This window comes from Dipodomys merriami, unplaced genomic scaffold (assembly GCF_024711535.1).
Source record: "Dipodomys merriami isolate MVZ:Mamm:240054 unplaced genomic scaffold, mDipMer1.0.p SCAF_176, whole genome shotgun sequence".
Lineage (NCBI taxonomy): Eukaryota > Metazoa > Chordata > Mammalia > Rodentia > Heteromyidae > Dipodomys > Dipodomys merriami.
Genome location: NW_027203115.1, coordinates 356211 through 375576, shown reverse-complemented (window position 1 = coordinate 375576; position 19366 = coordinate 356211). Strand labels below are relative to the sequence as shown.

The 19366-nt window shown below is 45.1% G+C and overlaps 1 protein-coding gene across 1 annotated transcript in view; it reads right to left on the bottom strand.

Moving 5' to 3' along the window:
* Zfhx3 (zinc finger homeobox 3) overlaps positions 1 to 19366 on the bottom strand; it is a 228515-nt gene that overhangs the window by 15561 nt on the left and 193588 nt on the right. The window contains 2 exon segments of the mRNA XM_070026185.1: positions 8305 to 8505; positions 8649 to 8782. Coding sequence (XP_069882286.1) covers positions 8305 to 8505; positions 8649 to 8782 — 335 coding nt within the window.

The following is a 19366-nucleotide window of genomic DNA, read 5'->3' as shown; positions in this document are numbered from 1 at the left end:
GAGGTGGGAAGCATGCGGCTCACTGTGCGGCCCCTAGATCCATTACCAGGAATTTATGTTCTTCTTACCTCCCTTTCACACCAGCTTCCAAAGCTTTGCACTCCAAGCTTGCATGATTTTTCCTAAAGAGCCATAAATGTAATCCCACCAACAGACCTTACAAGAGAGTCCTGCCTGGAGAGGAAAGAGAAGGCAGGTTTCTCACCACTTCAGCGCCACCTTTGTTTTATATATATATCCGGCTCCAAGAATGTCTGCAAGGCTCAGATAGAAAAGCAGGAAAGTAAACTGCTGAGTGGGACTTGTGTCTCAGCTTTTCCCTTTCACCAGAAGCACCTAAGCATATAGGTTTATGAAGCCTGGTTAAGATACCTACAAGCCCTCCGTGCATCCACACTTTGGACCTCCTCGGACAACCAGATCCTACCACCTGTGTAGACCACACCTGCGTGCACTGTTCCTGGGATTTCCCCCTGCTTCCTCTCTCTTTGCCCTTCTGCCCCACCCAAACCTCCAGCTGTGCACGCAGATGCCAAACAGAAAAAAGTTCTAAGATTTGGCCTACACACCATGAGCTTAAACAATTACTGACTGTACCATTCACATGGATTCTTGCCTTTACAACTGTAAACACTTTGTTCAATTATATCCCCCCACACCCACTAGTGGGCCTGAAAATAATATTAAAATGGACTTTTAACAGTCAGGCCAAGTTCTTCTGGTTAAGAAAAGTCAATTGGTTAGAGTTCATTACTTCCTTGGCATTCCATCTTTCAAGACTCGCCTTCGCTATGAAAACAAGGATCTAACAGTACATTTTCCTCTCACCTCTTCTGAGCCAGGTCATGTCTTCCTCCTTACTCTGGGAGTAGGTAGAGGTTAGGAGAACATAAGGAAAAACACCAGCTGAGCTAAGTTACAAAACATTTAGAGACAAACAATGGCTTTAATATCTTCTAACAACCTGGTCTCATGTATAACAAGACAAATAAATGTAAGCTCTACTGCAATGCTGAAGCCTCTCTGGTTTAAGCAGCTCTCATAAAGAATACAAACTGAATAGTTCCATGTTGATACTGAAAAGTCTTCAAGTTGAGAAGTTCCCAAACATCACTGGTAAAGAGGGCAGGCTTTTAGTGAGTGTCAGGGCAGGGTTCTGTGCTGTATGTCTGTAAGACACAGAATGAGATAGGGTCCCTGCTTGCAAGCAGCATATCATCCAGGGAAACCTGCTGAGATCATAAACCCCTTGGGGAACTTGATGACGGTTGCAGACTTCTGAAAAAAAATTGTGTGGAGGTGGGGAGGGAGGAGGAGAGGGAGGGAGAGGAGAGGGGGAGGAAAAGAGGGAGAGAAGGAGAAAGGGAAAGAGAAAAAGGGGGAGAGGGGAAGAAAGGGAGAGAGAGAGAAAGAGAAAGAAAGAGAGAGCGAGAGAGAGCCAGAGAGCACGCGAGTGTGAGCATGTACCTGGGTGCTGTCTCTGAGCTTTAATGCTCAAGGCTAGCTCTTTACTACTTGAGCCACAGCTTCACTTTTGGCTTTTGGGTGGTTCCTCGGAGAAAAGCGTCTCACAAGTTTTCCTGCCTGGGCTGGCTCTGAAATGGGACCCTCTTAGATTCCAGTCTCCTGAATAGCTAGGTATTACAGATGTGAGGCACCGGCACTCACAGCTTGGAAAAAAAAATACTTTTTACTATCAGAGATAGCTTCAGGGAATCACAGGCTCCCCGGGGAAAATGCATGGATTCAGGTGAATTAACAGGTCAACTAGAATAGGAAAGATGGGCTTATTGGCACCTAATCCTCACCACCTCCTAGCATGGCTCATCTCTGGATTACAATTTAATACTTTTCAAGAGTCTATGCGATGAGTGGACTCCAAACTTCAAGGATAGAACCTTGTAGAGTCCTGAGTCTTACACATGGCTCTGGTCCCCATATTTGGGAAGGGATGCTGCTGTTTATTAAGAAGCTACACTTAACAAGTATAGCCATCCTCCTCCCAACTGATGAGAGATGTCCACACTCGGCAGATTGTGTAGCACAGATCACGCTCTGCTAACTTCTTATGGGATTTCCCATGCCAGTTCACCTGTCAAAGCCGCCTGCACACATGGTGGCCTAGGTTAGATGGATGTTCTAACAAATTCCACAGGCTAGAGGCAACATTCTTAGAAAAAAAGTGCTAGACCCAGTTTCTGTGAGAGCCTCATCTCCTCAGCTCACTGAAGGAGGGCTCACTCTGCCAAGAAGAGGGAAGATTTGCCAAGACCTCAATATCCCAGGGACCTTCAAATCCTTCACTTTGTAGTGAAACTCAAGACAGTGGAACATAGTAGACAGGGAAAACGAGGAAACAGACACAGATTTTCTGGCACTGACCTACCCAGTCTGTGTCTTTGCAGATGAGATACTGGTTCTGATGCATGAAGATAAAAGCTCGCTGCTCAGGGGCTAAGCAGTCAAGTGAGTGGGGCACCCAAAAGTGCGCACGCCTTGAAGGTCCCAGAGCTCACCTCCTCCCCTGTGGACCACCAGCCGTGGCCAGCCAATCATGGCCCCTCCAGTCTTAGAGCTCCGAAGCTTTCCCATCCTCTACTGCCTTCTAACTACAGGCAGGGCGCCAATTTCTCTTTGTCTCATTGCCCCCTCCCCCAATTATTTTCCACCTTTTTTTGTTTTCTTGCCAGTAGCAGAGTTCGAACTCACACTTATTCGGCTGGTACTCTACCACAGGAGCCATGCTTCCAGCTTTTGATGGTTGTTTTGGAGGAGTCACAAACTTTTCTGAGTAGCTAGGATTACAGTCATGAGGCATTAGTACCAGATACTTTTAAATTATCTAATGGGTATATAACTACAAATTTATGACATGCAATGTGATAATTTCAATACCTGTATCCTTTGTGTAATAATCAAATTAAGATAGTGTATTTATTACCTCAACCATCATTTCTCTTGGTGAAGAATTAAAAATTCTATGTTAAGGGCTGGGAAGGTAGCTCAGTGATACAGTGCTTGCCTTGCATGCATGAGGCCCTGAGTTCAATTCCTCAGCACCACATAAGCAGAAAAAGCCAGAAGTGGTGCTGTAGCTCAAGTGGTAGAGCTGAAGAGCGGAGGGACAGCGCCCAGGCCCAGTGTTCAAGCCCCAAGACCAACCAAAAAAAAAAAAAATCTTTGTTGCAAATATATAATACCATTGATGGTAGTCACCTGCTATATGGAACAGGTGTAGTCCTCATATTTACTGTAATCTTGTATGCATTGACAAACCTCTCCATCTTTCCTACCAGTTTCCTTTCTAAAATGGCTTCTGTGGGGTCATTTATGAAGCTGTTGTTTCTAATGCATAAAGCTGCGGACCATGTTAACATTTATGTGGGCCAGAACCAAATTTTTTAAAGTGAAAACAAGAAAGACTGGTTAAGAGGGAAGGGGCGGGGGGCAGGAAACACATGAGCAGTTGCACTCACGTGGGCATGCACACACAGAGAAGAGAGCTGAGGAAGAGAATTGGGGAGAAAAGCTTCATTAGCCTCAGAGAGGCAAGCAGTGGCGGTATACCAAGGTCACTTCTAATTTAGACCATCTAATTGGCAAACAGCCTCCAAATGGCTATCATCTCACAGGGCTTGGAATTAATGAAGCCCGATTATTTTCATTACTTTCCTCTGAGATGGAGACAAAGTGAAAGAGCAGATACCCTGGTGGGTGTGACACCCCAGGGCCAGTGGCCACCGGAGAGCCTCTTGTTGGAGTGGGAGTAGGGGCAGGATGCTAGCCTGTCCTAGAGACCCATGCACATGTGGAACAGAGACCCTCAAACACTGTCTTATGATCACAGGAGACAAACTTGCTCCCCAAAGAGTGAAGACAGCAGGCAAGGCAGAGCCAGGAGCATGGAAGGGAAATCGTGCTTATACACAAAACAGAACAATGAAAAACTATGAAAGAGACAAGAGAGGAAGGGCTAGAGAAGATGGTGTTCCTGGCTTGGGAGCCAATCCTCCTCTCCTCGGTGAGGCCCTGTGTGACTCCGCGATGGTGAAACAAAGAACACTTCCCAGATTTATGATGCAGGATCTGGGGTATGTCCTGTTTAGATCAATTAGAATCACTTAAGTGTATTGAAATGAATGGTAGGTGGTCTCTCCCATTCTCATTTAGGGGACAGAAACAAGTGCTCATGCTCTCAAACCTTCTTCACCAGAAGCCTGGGGGAGATGAGGGTAGGGCAGTAGCCCCCCACATCTCCCACCCCAGCTTCAGATCTCCAGCTTCCCTACAAATAATAGGTATGCAACACTGACTGACATGGCGGGGGCGGGGGGGTGAGAGCAAGGAGCTGCCCAGCTGGGTGTGGGGGCACTTGCCTCTTCACCCTGAAGCTTTCCAGAGTTCCTCTGTCATGTGACCTGTGTAAAGAGACCATCTGGAGCTCTGTTTCCACTAGGCCACGCAGAAGGAAGTGTGGCAGGGCAGAGTTTCCATGGTGGAAAACCAGCACCGCAGTTGCTCCCAGTGGAGAATATTTTTCAAGCCCCCTCATCAGTAAAAAAGAAGGGGGCCCCATGAAGACATAGATATGAGATGCAGAGCATAAGCAAGCAGCTGTTACCATAGCAACAGACATATTAGACACTGCAGGTTCCTGAAAGCTGTCTGATAAGGTATTATTAAATGAAGCCTCCTCAAAGCGCTCTCCATTTACAACTGAACGGAAAGACATCGTGTGGAAAGTAATCTATTTCCATTTATCTGGGTAGAATTTACTTTTAGAGGGACTGAAAATGCAATCCACGCTAGATCCTGAAACTTGGGACTCAGAGATCCAAAAAAAATTAAAAAAAAAAAAAACAAAAACCCAGAATGTATAGCTTTACATACCCTGGACACACCCTGTGTCTGCCAGGAACTGTATCTGTGAGACTTAGCCAGCTCTGGCTCTTCCATAGCCAAAGACACCCCAGTGAGCCAGCCAGCCCACTAGGGGAGAAGAGGGAATGCTCCCCACGTGGACATTTAGTCTCGCTGCTCGGGGACAAAGCAAACGCACCTTCTCAGAGGATGAGTGACCAGACACTGGCCACTCCTTAATGCCATGGCTTAGAAAATGGAGCTGTGATTTGCAGGGCATTTCTCCTCAGGCTGTTTCCAGAGCTTCCTGCTCTAGTTGGCAGGGAACAAACAGATAAATCGTCAAAATGCCTAACCAATACTTTCCCAGGGCCAATTTTCTAATAAAATTACAGCAAAATACCCTCCGGGGCCATGATTTTAACCACAGGTTCATTAGAGTCACTTAGTTGTAAAACAATTGCAAATCCTGTTTTAACACCAAACTTTCAGAGGAAGGGCTGTGGCATCAGACCAAGGTCAGGATTCTAGTTCTCAAACAGGATTCCAGGTGCTCCCTGAGGTGGCAGCAAATCCTCCCCCTCCCCCACCAGAGCCCTCTGTGTTCCTCTTCTGTTCAACTAAAGGATGGAGATCTAAATACATCACTTGGCTCAAGGCAAGCCATTTCCCACAATTGGTGCACTTTTCAGAAATGTCTAGAAAACATCTCTATCATCTGTTGTAGGAAAGCGAGACACACAAGGGTTTCTATACAAGGTGCCAAGTACAGCCTCTGCAGGGAGCAATTTCTCCTGTATGCTTGTGTTGTCCAGGTGAATGCATCTACTACATGTTCCTTAGCATTGTACAAACTATTATTGTACTTGATGGAGGGTCTGTAACAGTGGTTACCAAATTCCAGTGCATAGAATAGTTAGTGTGGCTGTTGTATTGCTTTCGTCTAGATCTTAAAAAAAAATAAATGACTGCAGATCATTGCTTATGAACGTGCTGGGTTAGTGGGTAGCTTCCAGAGTTATCTTAAGGTTTGGTACCCAAGTAAACACAACTAATAAAGTTGAAGACTTTATTAGTAAACAAAGAGACAAAGTGATTACAAGATTCACCACTACCTTCTATTGCTGTCATAAAAAAATAATAGGACAAGCTGAGCACTAGTGGCACCTGCCTGTAACCCCAATTATTTGAGAGGCTGAGATAAGGAGGCAAGAGGTTAGAGGACAGACACTCAAAACCCCTTCAACAACCAATCACGAGGTAGGATGGTGTGTGTCTGTCATCCTAGTTACACAGAAGGCAGTGATAAGCATCTCAGTTCCAGGCCAGCCTATGCAGAAAAGTCTACAAGACTCCATCTCAACAGAAGAAACTGGGACTGGATGGTATATCCCTGTCATCCCAGCTATGGTAGAAAGTGAACAATAGGACCACAGTCCAGGCACATGCCTGGAAGCAAGACCCTATCTCAAAAATAACCAGGATACAAAAAGGGCTAATTGGCTTGACTCAGCAAGAGAGTGCTGCTTAGGAAGTATAAGACCCTTGAGTTCCAACTTTAACACACACCTGCAAATGTAACACACAAGGGATATTTGAAATATAATTTATGCATTAGTCCCTAGGGATGTCAAAGTAAGTATTTTTACTATCTTATATAAACCAGGTTCTTTACACTAAATTTATACAAGCAGTAAAACTAACCACCTGAGCAAAAACAACATGTAGTCACGTTGTTGAAAATGCCTCCCTCACATCTCTTTCTTTTAGGCTCCCAGGATTCCTGGTCATCAGACTTCGGGAAGTGAGATGAGGCCTGGGGAAACTCCCTTCTGATTTCCAGGGCTGGTAAGAGGGCAGGGAAATCGGAAACCTATGATCTGCTCCTCTTACAGAGAACCTCTCTGTGGCGGTCACCAGCCTATTTGGAAAATGTTCATGGAAAGGGAATTAGTACTTGAATCCAGAAGGATCACCTATGAGTCCCCATTGGCTGTTAGGAGAGTTCTCTTGATGCATCATCAATTGCATGTTCTTCACGACTAAACATCACTTACAACATTATTTATTAATTTTTCATCACCAAATGGAACTAGAAATGCCCTGCACATTATTAATGTGGAATTCTGAACAGACAATCTTTCTGGAATCTCCATGTAAAAAGTCAATGAAATCAACTTTCCATTACCCCACTGTTGAAATAATGCTAAAACAGTGGGCACTGGTGGCTCACATCTGTAATCCTATCTACTCAGGAGGCTGAGATCTGGGGGATCATGGTTCAAAGCCAGCCTGGACAGGAAAGTCTGTGAGATTATCTCCAATTAACCACCAGAAAACTGGAAGTGATGCTGTGTCTCAAGTGGTAGAGTGCTCACCTTGAGATGAAGAGCTCAGGGACAGCACCCAGGCCGAGTTCAAGCCCCACAGCCAACAACAACAACAACAACAAAAACATGAATTGTTCTTTTTGGTGGCTCTTCCTTTAATAGCCAGGAAAGGACATCATAGCAGCCCCCATACACAGTCAAAAGCAAGACATTACTACCATCTATAATATTTTTAAATGTTTGCATGCTATAGTTAGAATTTAAATTTTCTTTTGCTTTTTTGTGCTGGCCCTGGGGCTAGAACTCAGGACCAGGGTGCTATCTCTAGGCTTTTTTTTTTTCTTTTTTTCTTTGGAAGCTAGCACTCTACCACTTAGCCACAGCTGTACTTGCAGCTTTTTGGCAACTAATATAAGCAAGTATCTCGTGAACTTCCTACCTGAGCTGGCTTCAAACCATAATCCTCAGATCTCAGTCTCCTGAGTAGCTAGGATTGCAGGAGTAGGCCATCAGTGCCTTGTTTAGAATTTTTATACTGCCTTTTTGGGGCTACGTTTATAGTTTTACTCAAAACCTGTAGGCCCAGCAATTCTGTATTCAAATAGTCATGAAGCAGCATGCTATATTCAATAGACAAGTTTGCTGCTTTGAGAATAAAGTATCCACTTAAGATCTATATGGCAGGCTAGTTGAAAAATGTGGGCTTGGATCTCAACTCTACCACTTAACAAATGGTAGGAACTTCTTTGAGCCTTGGTTTCCCCACATGTTAATGGGAAGGGGTCACATGTTCTAGGGTCTGTTCTGAAGATGAGGTAGTGGCGCTTGCTCAGTAAGATTTGGAGAATCTGAACAACGGCTTCATCATAGAAGAGATTAGGCCTGCCTCTCCATCCTGATGGGGACACAGGTTCAGCACTCTGGCCTGGGTCACCCCAAGTCTAAGACAAGAACAGTGACACATTGGCCGCAAAGCTAGGATGCATTTCTGCCATTCCCCACTTCACTCAGGCTTTCTCTTCCCACAAACAGATCTCTTTCCTGTCACCGCATGACCTCTGACCTGCGGAGGAAGCAGATCATGGGGAGGAAGAGGAGCCCTGGGCTGCCTTACCGTCATAATGAGCTTCTCGACGCAGTCGGGTGCCACGCTGTGGAGGTGGGTGAGGTGCAGCTGGAGGTGGATCTTGTTGTTGAGCATGTCCTGGCACAGAGGGCAGCGAAGCATGGGTTGCACCGAGTGCTGGGTCATGGCGTGCACCCGCAGCCGGTTCACATCGGTGTTGCTGTACTTGCAGTAGGGACACTGGTACATCTGGGGAGACACACCCATGCCTTGGGCTGAATCTTGGGTTCCCACCGGTAAGCGTCTGCCTCAAGCCTGCCCACCCCACGTTCATCCCCTACCCAGGCCTAAAAACCAGTGCCCGCCAGCAGCAGAGCCCCCTCTGGCCTCACCTGCTCTGCTTTGATCTCCTCTGATGTTTTTGGTCGCTTCGAAGAGAGTGGAGGCTCAGAGCTACCTGGGAAGGAGATGCGTTTGGAGGTTGCAGGAGACTCTGTCAGCTCCTTCTCTTGCTGGCTGGACGGTGCTGGAAGAAAAAAGTGGAAGATGCAGTGCAGTAGCCAGACCAGATCACTTCCCACCAGGTTTGTTCTGGGTGTAAATCAACATTCATTTATAGCACAGCATTTTCCCTAAACACCAAAATTTAGGAAGGATGAACATCCGGACTGACTTATCAAGTATATTGGAAAAGAAGTAAGTGTTTCTTTCCCCCCCATGGATTTCTGTCACTACCTTAACAACTCAATATTGGGCAAAAGAGGGGGGGGAAAAGCAACAAAAGGCTCTTAGTTAGACTGAGCTAAATTCAGTCTCTTCTAACTTCTCCCATCTAAACACAGTTCAACTGCCTTGCATCCGTGGTGGGCAGAAGGGCTGTGGGCAGGTCACAAAGTCTCTCCAGTAGCTTTGCCAGCCTGAATATGTATGAGACATGCTGATGCAGAGATGAAAGGAACTATGCATCCCAATTTGTATCGTCCCACCTCTAGGAATCACCACATAGCATGTCCTAGGTAACCTCACAACGAGGATTTGAGAGGGGTTCAGTGGACACCCGGGGGCCAACATGGAGAGGAACACAACCGATTGGCATTTTGCTGAAATAGATGCAGAGTAGAACTAGGCAGGGCCTTAGTCCAAGCTGTAATCTGGCCCATGGTTCAGACATGGGAGTCTCTTCAGAGCGGGTGAACGAAAGGACAATTTCCCATGTGCATGCAGGAACATGCCTCTTTACAACAGTCCAACCCTCCCTCCCCCCCCCCCCACAAAAATCAATTAACAGGGAGGGGCAGGTTTGAGTTCCAAACAGTGACTAAGCGAAAGTGTTGGGGACAGTTCTGAAAAGCACCGAAAGGAACCGGGAAGCTACAAGATTTTCGGTAGGAAACAGCGGGGCTAAGGGCTCAACCAGAACGAGCAGCAGGGTTCCTCCAGTGTCAGTCAGCTCCATGCCCGCACAGAGTTAGATTGTGTTATTCTCAAATGCAGCCAGTTTCCATGGAAGGGTTGGCTTCTTCACTTATTTTGGACATGGTGCTCTATTTTCCAGACTTTTCTTTTGCAGGGGGCTGATACTCAGGAACTTGTGCTCTTGTTCAGTTTTCTAGCTCAGATGGCATTTACCCACTTAAGAAGCCATACCTCTAGTCCAGAGTTTTGCTTAAAAGCAGTAAGAAAAAAAAAAATTCTGAAAAATGTGTATCTACCGCTACCATCAAAAAACAATGTGACTCAGCAAGTTCACTGCTCTCGGAAGCCTCGCTTTTAATGGTGGTAAAAAACTGGTTTCTGCCCTTTAACCTATTCTACTGGCGTGTATTTTCACCTATGTCCAACTTTGCAATTAGTTCTGTTATGGACACCAAGGTGCTGTCATTACAGAAGTGCACTTTTTTTTAAAAAAAGAAAATCAATTATTTACTCATTAACCCACATAAAGCACAAAATAATTTTGAAAACAAAAAGCCAAATACAGGAAATATTCCAGGAAGTTGATGCTTTTCCCAGAATGCACATCTTATGAACTTTAACCCCAGTATCTTGATAACCTAGTCTCTATAACTTTGTACTACATCTATTATTTAAAAAGCACAAGGACAGGGATATTACACACAGGCCCTTCCCCTCCCCCTACACAGATTCATAACAGTACTTTAATCTGTCTCGAATCGACTTCAAACCCATTTTGCTCTTAATGGGAGTTATTCATTTTCACTTGAAAGGTAATACATGACGGCTAGATATTTAATGTGATGGATTGGCTGCTGATTAACTAGGTGCTGTAACATTGTAGACCAGTTCCCCCATGGCCCACTTCCCATCTCCTGCCCCCTTCAGACCTGACACCACAGAACCTCGCATCCCAAGGCTTAGACCCTGCCAAGTGATAGGTCTCTGCCAGAACATTCCACAGCAGAAGCCTTTAATGTTTCATGGACTGACGTTTCTTCTACCCCGAGAAGCTTCCTTATTCTCCCCATCAGCTTTAGTTTTGCTCAGTGGCTATCTTCTACATTCTAGAAGAGACAGATGAAATGAGATGCTAGCCCTTTTGGAGTTGTTCAGAGAAGAAGGAGCTAGAGGAAACCTGTACTAAGTCCTCCTCGTGCATGTTGATGGAGAACGTGTGCAGCTCTTCCCCTATCTGCAGAGAGTATACAAAGACTTCCTTATCGGGTCTTGGTAAGGATTATGTTTTGCCTGGAGGCTGGAGAGAAGCTGTGTCAGCTGTACTTAATCTAACTCAGGAGCATTCCCCGTAGTTCCCAGGAAACCTCTGAGCTTGTAAGAGGGTGTTGACCATAACGATGGAGTGAATGAAGCCACCCATCAGTACTTTCTCTTTAGATGCCTATTGATGTCAGTCATCCCCACTCCTCCTGCCTTCTTTCCACCTCTCAAAAGTCAGCATTAGGTTGGGCTTGGCACTTACAATTGTGAACGCCCCACCATCTGCTCTTCCTTCCAGCAGGGGCAGCTAAGAGGCAGGTTCTATTCCCAACCTTTCTCCCAGCGTGTGTGCCAGTCTACCTGGCCTGAAGCTAGCTGATGACATCACCTTAAAAATGCCTTCGCTGGCCTGTCATCCTACCATGAGATGAGTCATCTGGGCAGCTCTCAGCAGCGGGAATGAATGGGCACCTCGGCTGAGACAACCCAACTCATCTCACACTCTCGGAACTGAAAAGCGAACACAGTCACCCACTGTAGCATTAGTTTCTTCGCAGGACCAAAGAGTCCATCCTCTTCCTTCATTGCTGAATGCATGAATCATGGCAGGGTTGCAGAGGTGAACATCTAGCTTTAGAAGCCAGTATTCTTTCCCCCTGCATGGAGAGGGGAGCCTTTATTACCTTTACCTTTTTTTTTTCCCCTTCAAAACTCAAACTGCTCCAGAATTTTAAAGCTTCTATTGTGAGCTTCAGCTAAGGAGCCATTATAGAGTGTTTAAAAAAAATAAAATCAGCACTCACTCACTTGTTCCTCTTTGTTCCCAGCAACACAACAGCCCTGCTATAATATGAAATACTGTATCCACTGGCGCACAAACTTCGGGGTTCATCTCCTTTTTACCAAGGACAACCTGTATCATTACTGAATTACATCTGTCCAGAAGTGGACACTAGCTTCCTACAGCTTACTAGCTCCTTCACTAAAGATAAAGGGTGCTACTGTTATAGCAGAGTCTTTACACACCCCACTTACAAGCTCATTGTGTTTTTTTCTGGGAGGTGTGGGGAATGTGCACAAGAGTTAGGCTAAGTAAGCTAACACAATTCCCTCCCCAGTTGTCAGCAGACATTAAAACATCAACCCCTATCAAGACATGGTAAGGAAAGTCTCTGTATAATTTCTGCAGATAGGGGAAGATTTGCACACATTCTCCATCAACATGTTAGATGAGGGTTTATTACAGCCACAGATACTCTGAGGTTTTCTGAAGCTCCTTCCTCTCTGAACAACTTCAAAAGGGCCCCAGTCACAAAATCAATGTCTACTTCTGTCACTGGTTTGCATTGTAGGCATAAGGAAATGAGGTTGTACAAATACCATGAGAGAGAAAGTACTGTGGTTTTCTGCTTTGAAGACTTTTCAAAACTTTTACTCTAGAAGAGATGTTACAATATAGAAAAGACCATTAAAAAAAATCAATTACTAGTCACTCTGAGTGTTGTATGAGGTCACCTTAGTGAAAAGGAAATGCATGTGCTCCGAGACAAGACCTGGTTTAAACAGTTGGTGCCTGTACTTTGTACTGGCAGCACGAAAGAAAAACAACTTGAAGGTTTGTTACCTATAGTGGTTTTTATAAAGATAAAATGAATTGGAATCAATCTAACCCAGCATGGAGGCTTATAGTGGTAATGCCAGTTACTTAAGAAGATGAAGTGAGAGGGTAACAAGTTCAAAACCAGCCTGAGCAATTTAATGAGACTAAAAAACAAAAAGTGGGGGAAGGGAGTGGTCAAGTGGTAAAGCACTTGCTTAGGATAGTATTGGGAGTACTGGGATTCAATCAAAAACAGAAAATGTAGATGGATCTTAAAATAGGGCATGGTATAAATAATGGCATTGTTATTTTGAGCATTCAAAAATATTAAAATGATAGCTACGAAGCAATTAGAAATGTAAATCAGAAATCACATATGCATTTCACCTTGTTACAACAGGTATTAGAAAAGTGAAAGAAAATAACTGTTGAATTTAGGTGACAGCATCATGTGTGTCATATAGCTATATTATTTTTAATGGTATATAGTTAAATGGTTTAGCATTTAAATTCAGCTGTCCATGAAAAAGTTGATATTTGGATCCATACTGTGTGAAACATCAGGTGGTATTCTTTTACTTAGCTGGCTAAAGCAATTTTTCTCATTTTGGCAGTTATGTCATATGAAAACTATGTGTTAAATCTCAATGAATCTTCAAGAGACGGCATGCTGAGCTTCTGGCATTTCAAACAGGATGGAGACTGTGGCAGGAAATCGTGTGAACGCCATGGAGAACAGATCCCATATAGCAAGGTAAATGGGGCATCATTGTGACAAAGAAAACCCAGCTCAGATGCCACCTGGAACTTAGCAAGGAGGCAATGGCAATTTCTTGCCACATGGACTGTCCCCCCAAAAGCACAATCGGGCATATGGAGTAGCCAATCATGGTAGAAACACAGCATTCAAACACTGACGGTCTGCTAGAACTTTACCTGATATAAAACCATTCTTCCTAGACAACTTCTTACCCAATCCCAATCTTTACTAACAAATTCCGGATCTAGGTCCCTGAAATTTGGGTGACTGAAAACTCTCATCAGTGGACTTAATGCCATCATGTGGCTCATTTGTCCTTTGGTAGCAAGGACTGTGCGCCTCAAGAAACACAAGAAGCATGGAGCTATTGCCGCACGAAAAACCCCCCAAAAAATTCAAAATGAATTTTTAAAAATGTAAGTTTAAGATACCCAGCCTTCAGCCTCTAATCATTAGCCAGGCATCCACATGTTCTCCAAGAAAACCAAGTGCCAGTAGAAGCCACTTCTGTGTTTTTGAAGCAAAACTCTTCTTCTCATCCCTCACCCTGAGCGCAGGCCGGTGGACGACCTGTGCAGGCTGGGCTCCTTCTGGCCACAGACTCCCTTGGGGAGATCCCAGGCAAGCACGGAGCTAGCCGTCCACCTTGCTGGGAAGTTTCTTCTGCATTTCCCCTCTTTGTGGTGCAGTGGCACTTGGCGGTAGTATTCACCAAAGTGCTGATCATCTTCCTTTTGGGGGTCCTGAGGTGAGCCCACTAAGGGCCTGGGATGTTGCCTGACATTTGATCCTTGTGGAGAGCCCCAAGCAACTGCTACCCCCAGTGCTTCACATCAGACTCTTAGCTAAAGTACCGCTGACAGCCCCTCCATCTAAACTTCCATCTCCAAACCAACAGCATAATGGAGGAGCCAATTAAATGATTATTAATTCATGCTACTTTCCGTAAACCAGAGGTTCTCATCGCCTTACATTCCGTAAACCAGCTTGCCACCTGCCCCAGAAATTTACAGCAATCATTTATGTATCTCCATTGACTATGGGAGAGACTTTTTTTTCTTTCACACAACTCCATACGCAAGTGTTGGGAGTTGGGAGAGCTACCCCAGCTCACTAGACATAGACACCAGATCTGAAGATGGACTTTTGGCTCACAATCCTAATTAAGTGGAAGATGTGTTCTTTCCATGTGGCTTCTCCCCCAGCTTCTCATGGATCTCAAAATTCCCTCTCAATGGCACAAAGAGTGTTTCTAGAAGGTCATCCGTGCTTCTGGACTTGGTGATCTTCATCTCATCAAGGAAAGTGGAGCTAATCTTGGCATTGGCTTGCACTCCCTTCCCCAGAGGACATGCTGAGCTTTCTTGCTTTCTTCTCTGGAGCTACTGCACTTGATAAGTGGCCACAGATCTGGCTAAATTTCTCTTCCTCCCTTACTACAAAGAACAACAGTTCCTTTAAAGAGTCTGCTTTGCTGCCAACTCGGTCTTTAAACGTGTCATTCTGCCTCCAACTAGGCACTTAAAGATGTTTCCAATTGGGGTTGGAGAGGCCTTGTGTGGCGTAGCGGCAGCCATATGAGCACCCAGCAGGGGTGGTCCACCCACCCTAGCTAAAAGAACTTGGGGGCTTCTTTTCCCTGCTCAAAGTCCAGGCTAAAGCCACGTGTCAGTGGCTCACACCTGTAATCCCAGAAACTCAGGAAGCTGGGATCTGAGGATCTCGGTTCGAAAGTCTGTGAGACACTTATCACCAATAAACTACCCCCAAAAAGCCAAAAGTGAAGCTGTGTCTCAAGTAGTAGAGCGCCAGAGTTGAGGAAAAGATGCTCAGGGATAGTAACTATTAGGAAAGACTATTTTCCTTCTCCAATTCAACAATGAGCTACATCAGTCAATACTTTGAAACTCCAGTGGCTCTTAGGCGTTATTATTAGTTTACCTTTTATCTAGCAGCAATTAGTGAGTTACAAGACAGCGTAAGAATAGTAAAAACACAGAGGGCTCACACCAGCACTCAGGCACTACTAACGATCTCCCAGTCTTTAGGCACCTGTCATTGTGGCCAGCCCCTTTGACTTTCATCCCTCCTTTCCATCCCCAATCCTGACACCCCTGCTTACGTCTGTGCGCATTCACCCTGAGTTATAGGAAAGCTCAGTACCTCCCTCACCCAGCAGTGGCTTGGGACTTGCTATCCAGTCTTAAAACCACCGAGACTGCTGACCTGAGATTCTCAAGCTCTAGTGCACCAGAAGGCCCTGGAGGGCTCATTAAAGCATGGACCACAGAATTTCTGATTCTGTAGCTCTGAGTCTGAGAATGTGTATTTCTACGTAGGTTCCCGGGTAATGCTGAGGTTCCAGGGAACACACATTGAGAGCCCCTACCAGCTTTATGGAACTGGTGGGACTTTATGGAACTTTGTGGTCTAATTGCTAACTGACAGGGTCTGGCAAGCATGGGCAGATCTGCAGGTCCACGTCCTAATGATTCTGATGACACCACCTTCACATCTAAATTTGGGGAAGAAAATTATGCTTTCCCTTGAGGTCAAAGGTGAAGGATTAAGGATGGCTGTCCCCTAAGAGAAACCGTTCTTGCTGCCAACAAAGGCAGACACATTTTCAAAGGCTGAAATTTAAAAAAAAAAAAAAAAAAAAAGGACTAACCTCCATTGTGTTCTGCTTGCAGTATAAATCAGAATAATCTCATTCCTTCCACATGCCTTAAAGAACTTCTCCAAAGAGAGACAGGAAAATACCTGCAGACCTTTCTACCTTGCACAAGAAGGAAGCCTCTTTTTATTGCTGGCATTCCTACCCTGAGCAACTATAAGCCACACCAGCTTAAACCAGTTTAAACTCCCTTCACCCTCACCCCCCCACCCCCCACTTTTGCTTTGGCCCTTGGGAAGGTGCACAGATCTACATTAGCTCTCAGCACTCTGGGAGCCAGAGAGAGGGTCAGACCCTGCTGAACTGTAGGGACACCTTTCCCAGTAAGCTGACTGTCGGGTGCCTCTGAAGACTTGAGGTGGAGTGGCAGGCCCACACTAACAGGTGGGTACTGCCACCTGGTCTACAGCGTTAGACAGGAAACACAGTAGTTAGGCTTTAGTTTATTGCATTAACTCCTTGTTGACATGTGCATAAGGCTGCTGATTACACTGTGGTGAGCTGCCAAAAGGACAGGCTCCATTTCAGTTTCAAGATACGATGCTTCCTAGGTGTTAGGTTTGTAAAGAACCGCCAGTCAAAACAGAGCCACCACCTATCTGATTTAGACCGATACCAGCTGCCAGGTATTTAAAAACTTAATTGCTTGCTAGCATAAGCTTGGCTTATGACAGGATTTGGGGGACCTGATAAATATTTCGGATGTCCCATTTAGAGGTATTCAGTCAGCCTTGCTCACCCTTTGGCCTCTTGTCAATTCTCCCAGAGTACCCCACTTTCCCCTGGCACAGCCTCCTGAGCTGTGTACAGATGCCACCTGCAGCTGTGGGAGGACATGCCTGAGGCTTCACGACAGGGCACTGGGGACCGTAGACCTGGAGATAACCAGAGCAGAAAGCAGCAGCCTGAGAGGGTCCTTGGCTGAACCAACAGAAGAAGAGGGATAAAGCAGATCACAACCAGTGGTAACTCCAGTCAGTAAGCGACCAGGCCAAGGTTAATGAACAGACACTCATTCAGTCCCCATTAAATTAAATACTAATTGTATTAGTTAGGATCACCAGGCCCCGACACAGCATACATTCCCAGAGACTGGGATAGAGCGATATTCTTCCAGGGTTCCCAAACTATCTCCCCTAAGATGTTTACCACCAAACTTGTAAAGATAAACCCATAGAATCTGGGGGAGGGGAGTGTCCACCATGGTGATAAAACTTCACATTTTCCTTGTAATCATTGTTACCCACAAGGTTCCTTTTCTAAATCTAGGTTCCACAGGAAAGGAGAGACTTTGTGCTGAGGGAGAAAACATACTGCTTAAACCTCTACAAGGTGGGGAAATGGGAACTCTTCTGTACCTCCCCCTGTAAGTTTAAAGCATCCCAATGATCTTTTTTTTTTTTTTTTGGTACAGCACAGAAACAGTAATACTTCCATGGATGCCTCCTCAGTCTCCATGGAGTCCGGAGGTTCACCTGACCCACCGGAGCTCCCAAAGCCTAGGGGAAGTGATGTGCAGGAAGGAGGGAGTGGCAAGGAGGTCCTCACACGCCTCAGACTCTCTTCAGAAAGGTCATGCTTCTCGTTCGTTCTTGCCTATGGCTGGATTCCCTCAACATGAAGGCACTAGTCCTCCTCACTGAGTCATAACACACAGCGGTTTCCAGCTCCGGTCACACCATGCATCAGATCCTAGCCTGGGGACCTCCATCACTGAACCTGCAGTTTCTTCATGCCAAGGGAGTCTGTGCGGTTAGGAGACTGCAGGCATATGCAGCCTACTGCAGATTCCGGCACAGTGTGACAGCCCAGACACTTGTTGCTATGGTGTCACTTCCAGAAGCATCTGAGGAGGAACACTGGATCCATGTAGAGCCAGGAAGCCACAAAGTGAGGGGGGCGAGCCCTCCTTTTCAGGACTAGATTTTAGGATTAGTACAAACACTAAATTTGCCTTTTCTCTACAGTAACATGGAACAATCTAAACCTATGGGTTTGACCTCCACAAAGGAGGAAGTACAATAATTTGACCTTGAAAGTATTTGTCATAGAGTTTTACCAACTGACTGCTAAGGAAGCATTTGAATAGTACTATGCACTCACTAGGTGTTAGAGATTGTTACAGAAATCAATACGTGCCACATGGCCTGTGACCATAAATAGCTGGTTGTTCCATTTGACAACTAGAGAAATATAGGATTTCTAAGTACCTCTCCTCCAATTTTCATACACAAGAAAGTGACTCCGTAACATGTTCTTTTGTTTTTAATGTACTGAATGCATCTGTGGTTCCCAAGGTAAACAAACGGGTTAATCACAGCCCTGACATCCACAATTTTTAATCTATGGGGTCAGAGTTCTCTAGCCTGCAGAATAAAGATAACATTGGACCCAAGAAGAATAGAAGAGCCTAGGGAATAGTGCTCTGCTATTCCCATGAGAAAAAATAAAGATCGTGATTCTAGTAACAGAGATGCAAAAATTGGACCAGAGCAGGGAAGATTAACATGGTCACTTCATAAGAATGGCATGAAATCTATAAGGTATTTTCCATATTGGTGAACAATGACTTGCTCCTTGATTTACATTTCCACTGCCCCTTATCTGTACCTTGATGATAATTCTCATTACACCATTCCATAATTATGTGATTACATATGACTAGTCTTCCAGGAAGAGAGATACCTCCCTCTTTTTTTGCATATCTGCACAAAAAATATTTGCTCAACTGATACAGTCCCTATCTTTCTTTACAATTTAACAATATAAATTCTCAGTCAAACTTTGGATTACTGGAATTCAGGCATGTCCAGATATACACCACACCCTATATCTATTTTTGCTGCTTAACATAAAAATAGTTCATGGTTTGTTTTCAATTGTGAGACAGAATTCTGCCTGCAGTGACTTTAAACCAGCCAAGTTATACTAAAAGTGGCTGGGGGAAAAAAGAGGGGGAGGAAGTGAGGGGTACAAGTGGACCCTGGAAAAGCTGACATAGCCTCATAATTCCCATCTCTGTGCAAACATAAAACCAAAACCAGTTTCCCTTGGCAAGAATGCGAACCACAAATAGGCTGTGCAAGGCTGGCTCCATGCATTCCTTCACATGCATCCTCCTGCAAAGACTAATTTCCTTCTGGGTGAAGTAGAAAAATGGAACCAAATGCTGGAAGCATATAGACTTAGGCCAAAATGATCTTTGTAGAGGCAGGGTGGTGGTGAATGGGCTGGTCCCTAGCCACAGGAGGCTGGCTGGCATGTAGAATCGCTGCTCCAAGGCTCTCATGTGAGACTCACTGGGTCCCTCCACTGATCTCCGTATCATAATAATACCAGCGCTGACATCACAACGGAATCAGTCCAACAACATGGGATTAAGTAAGAGCCTGTCATG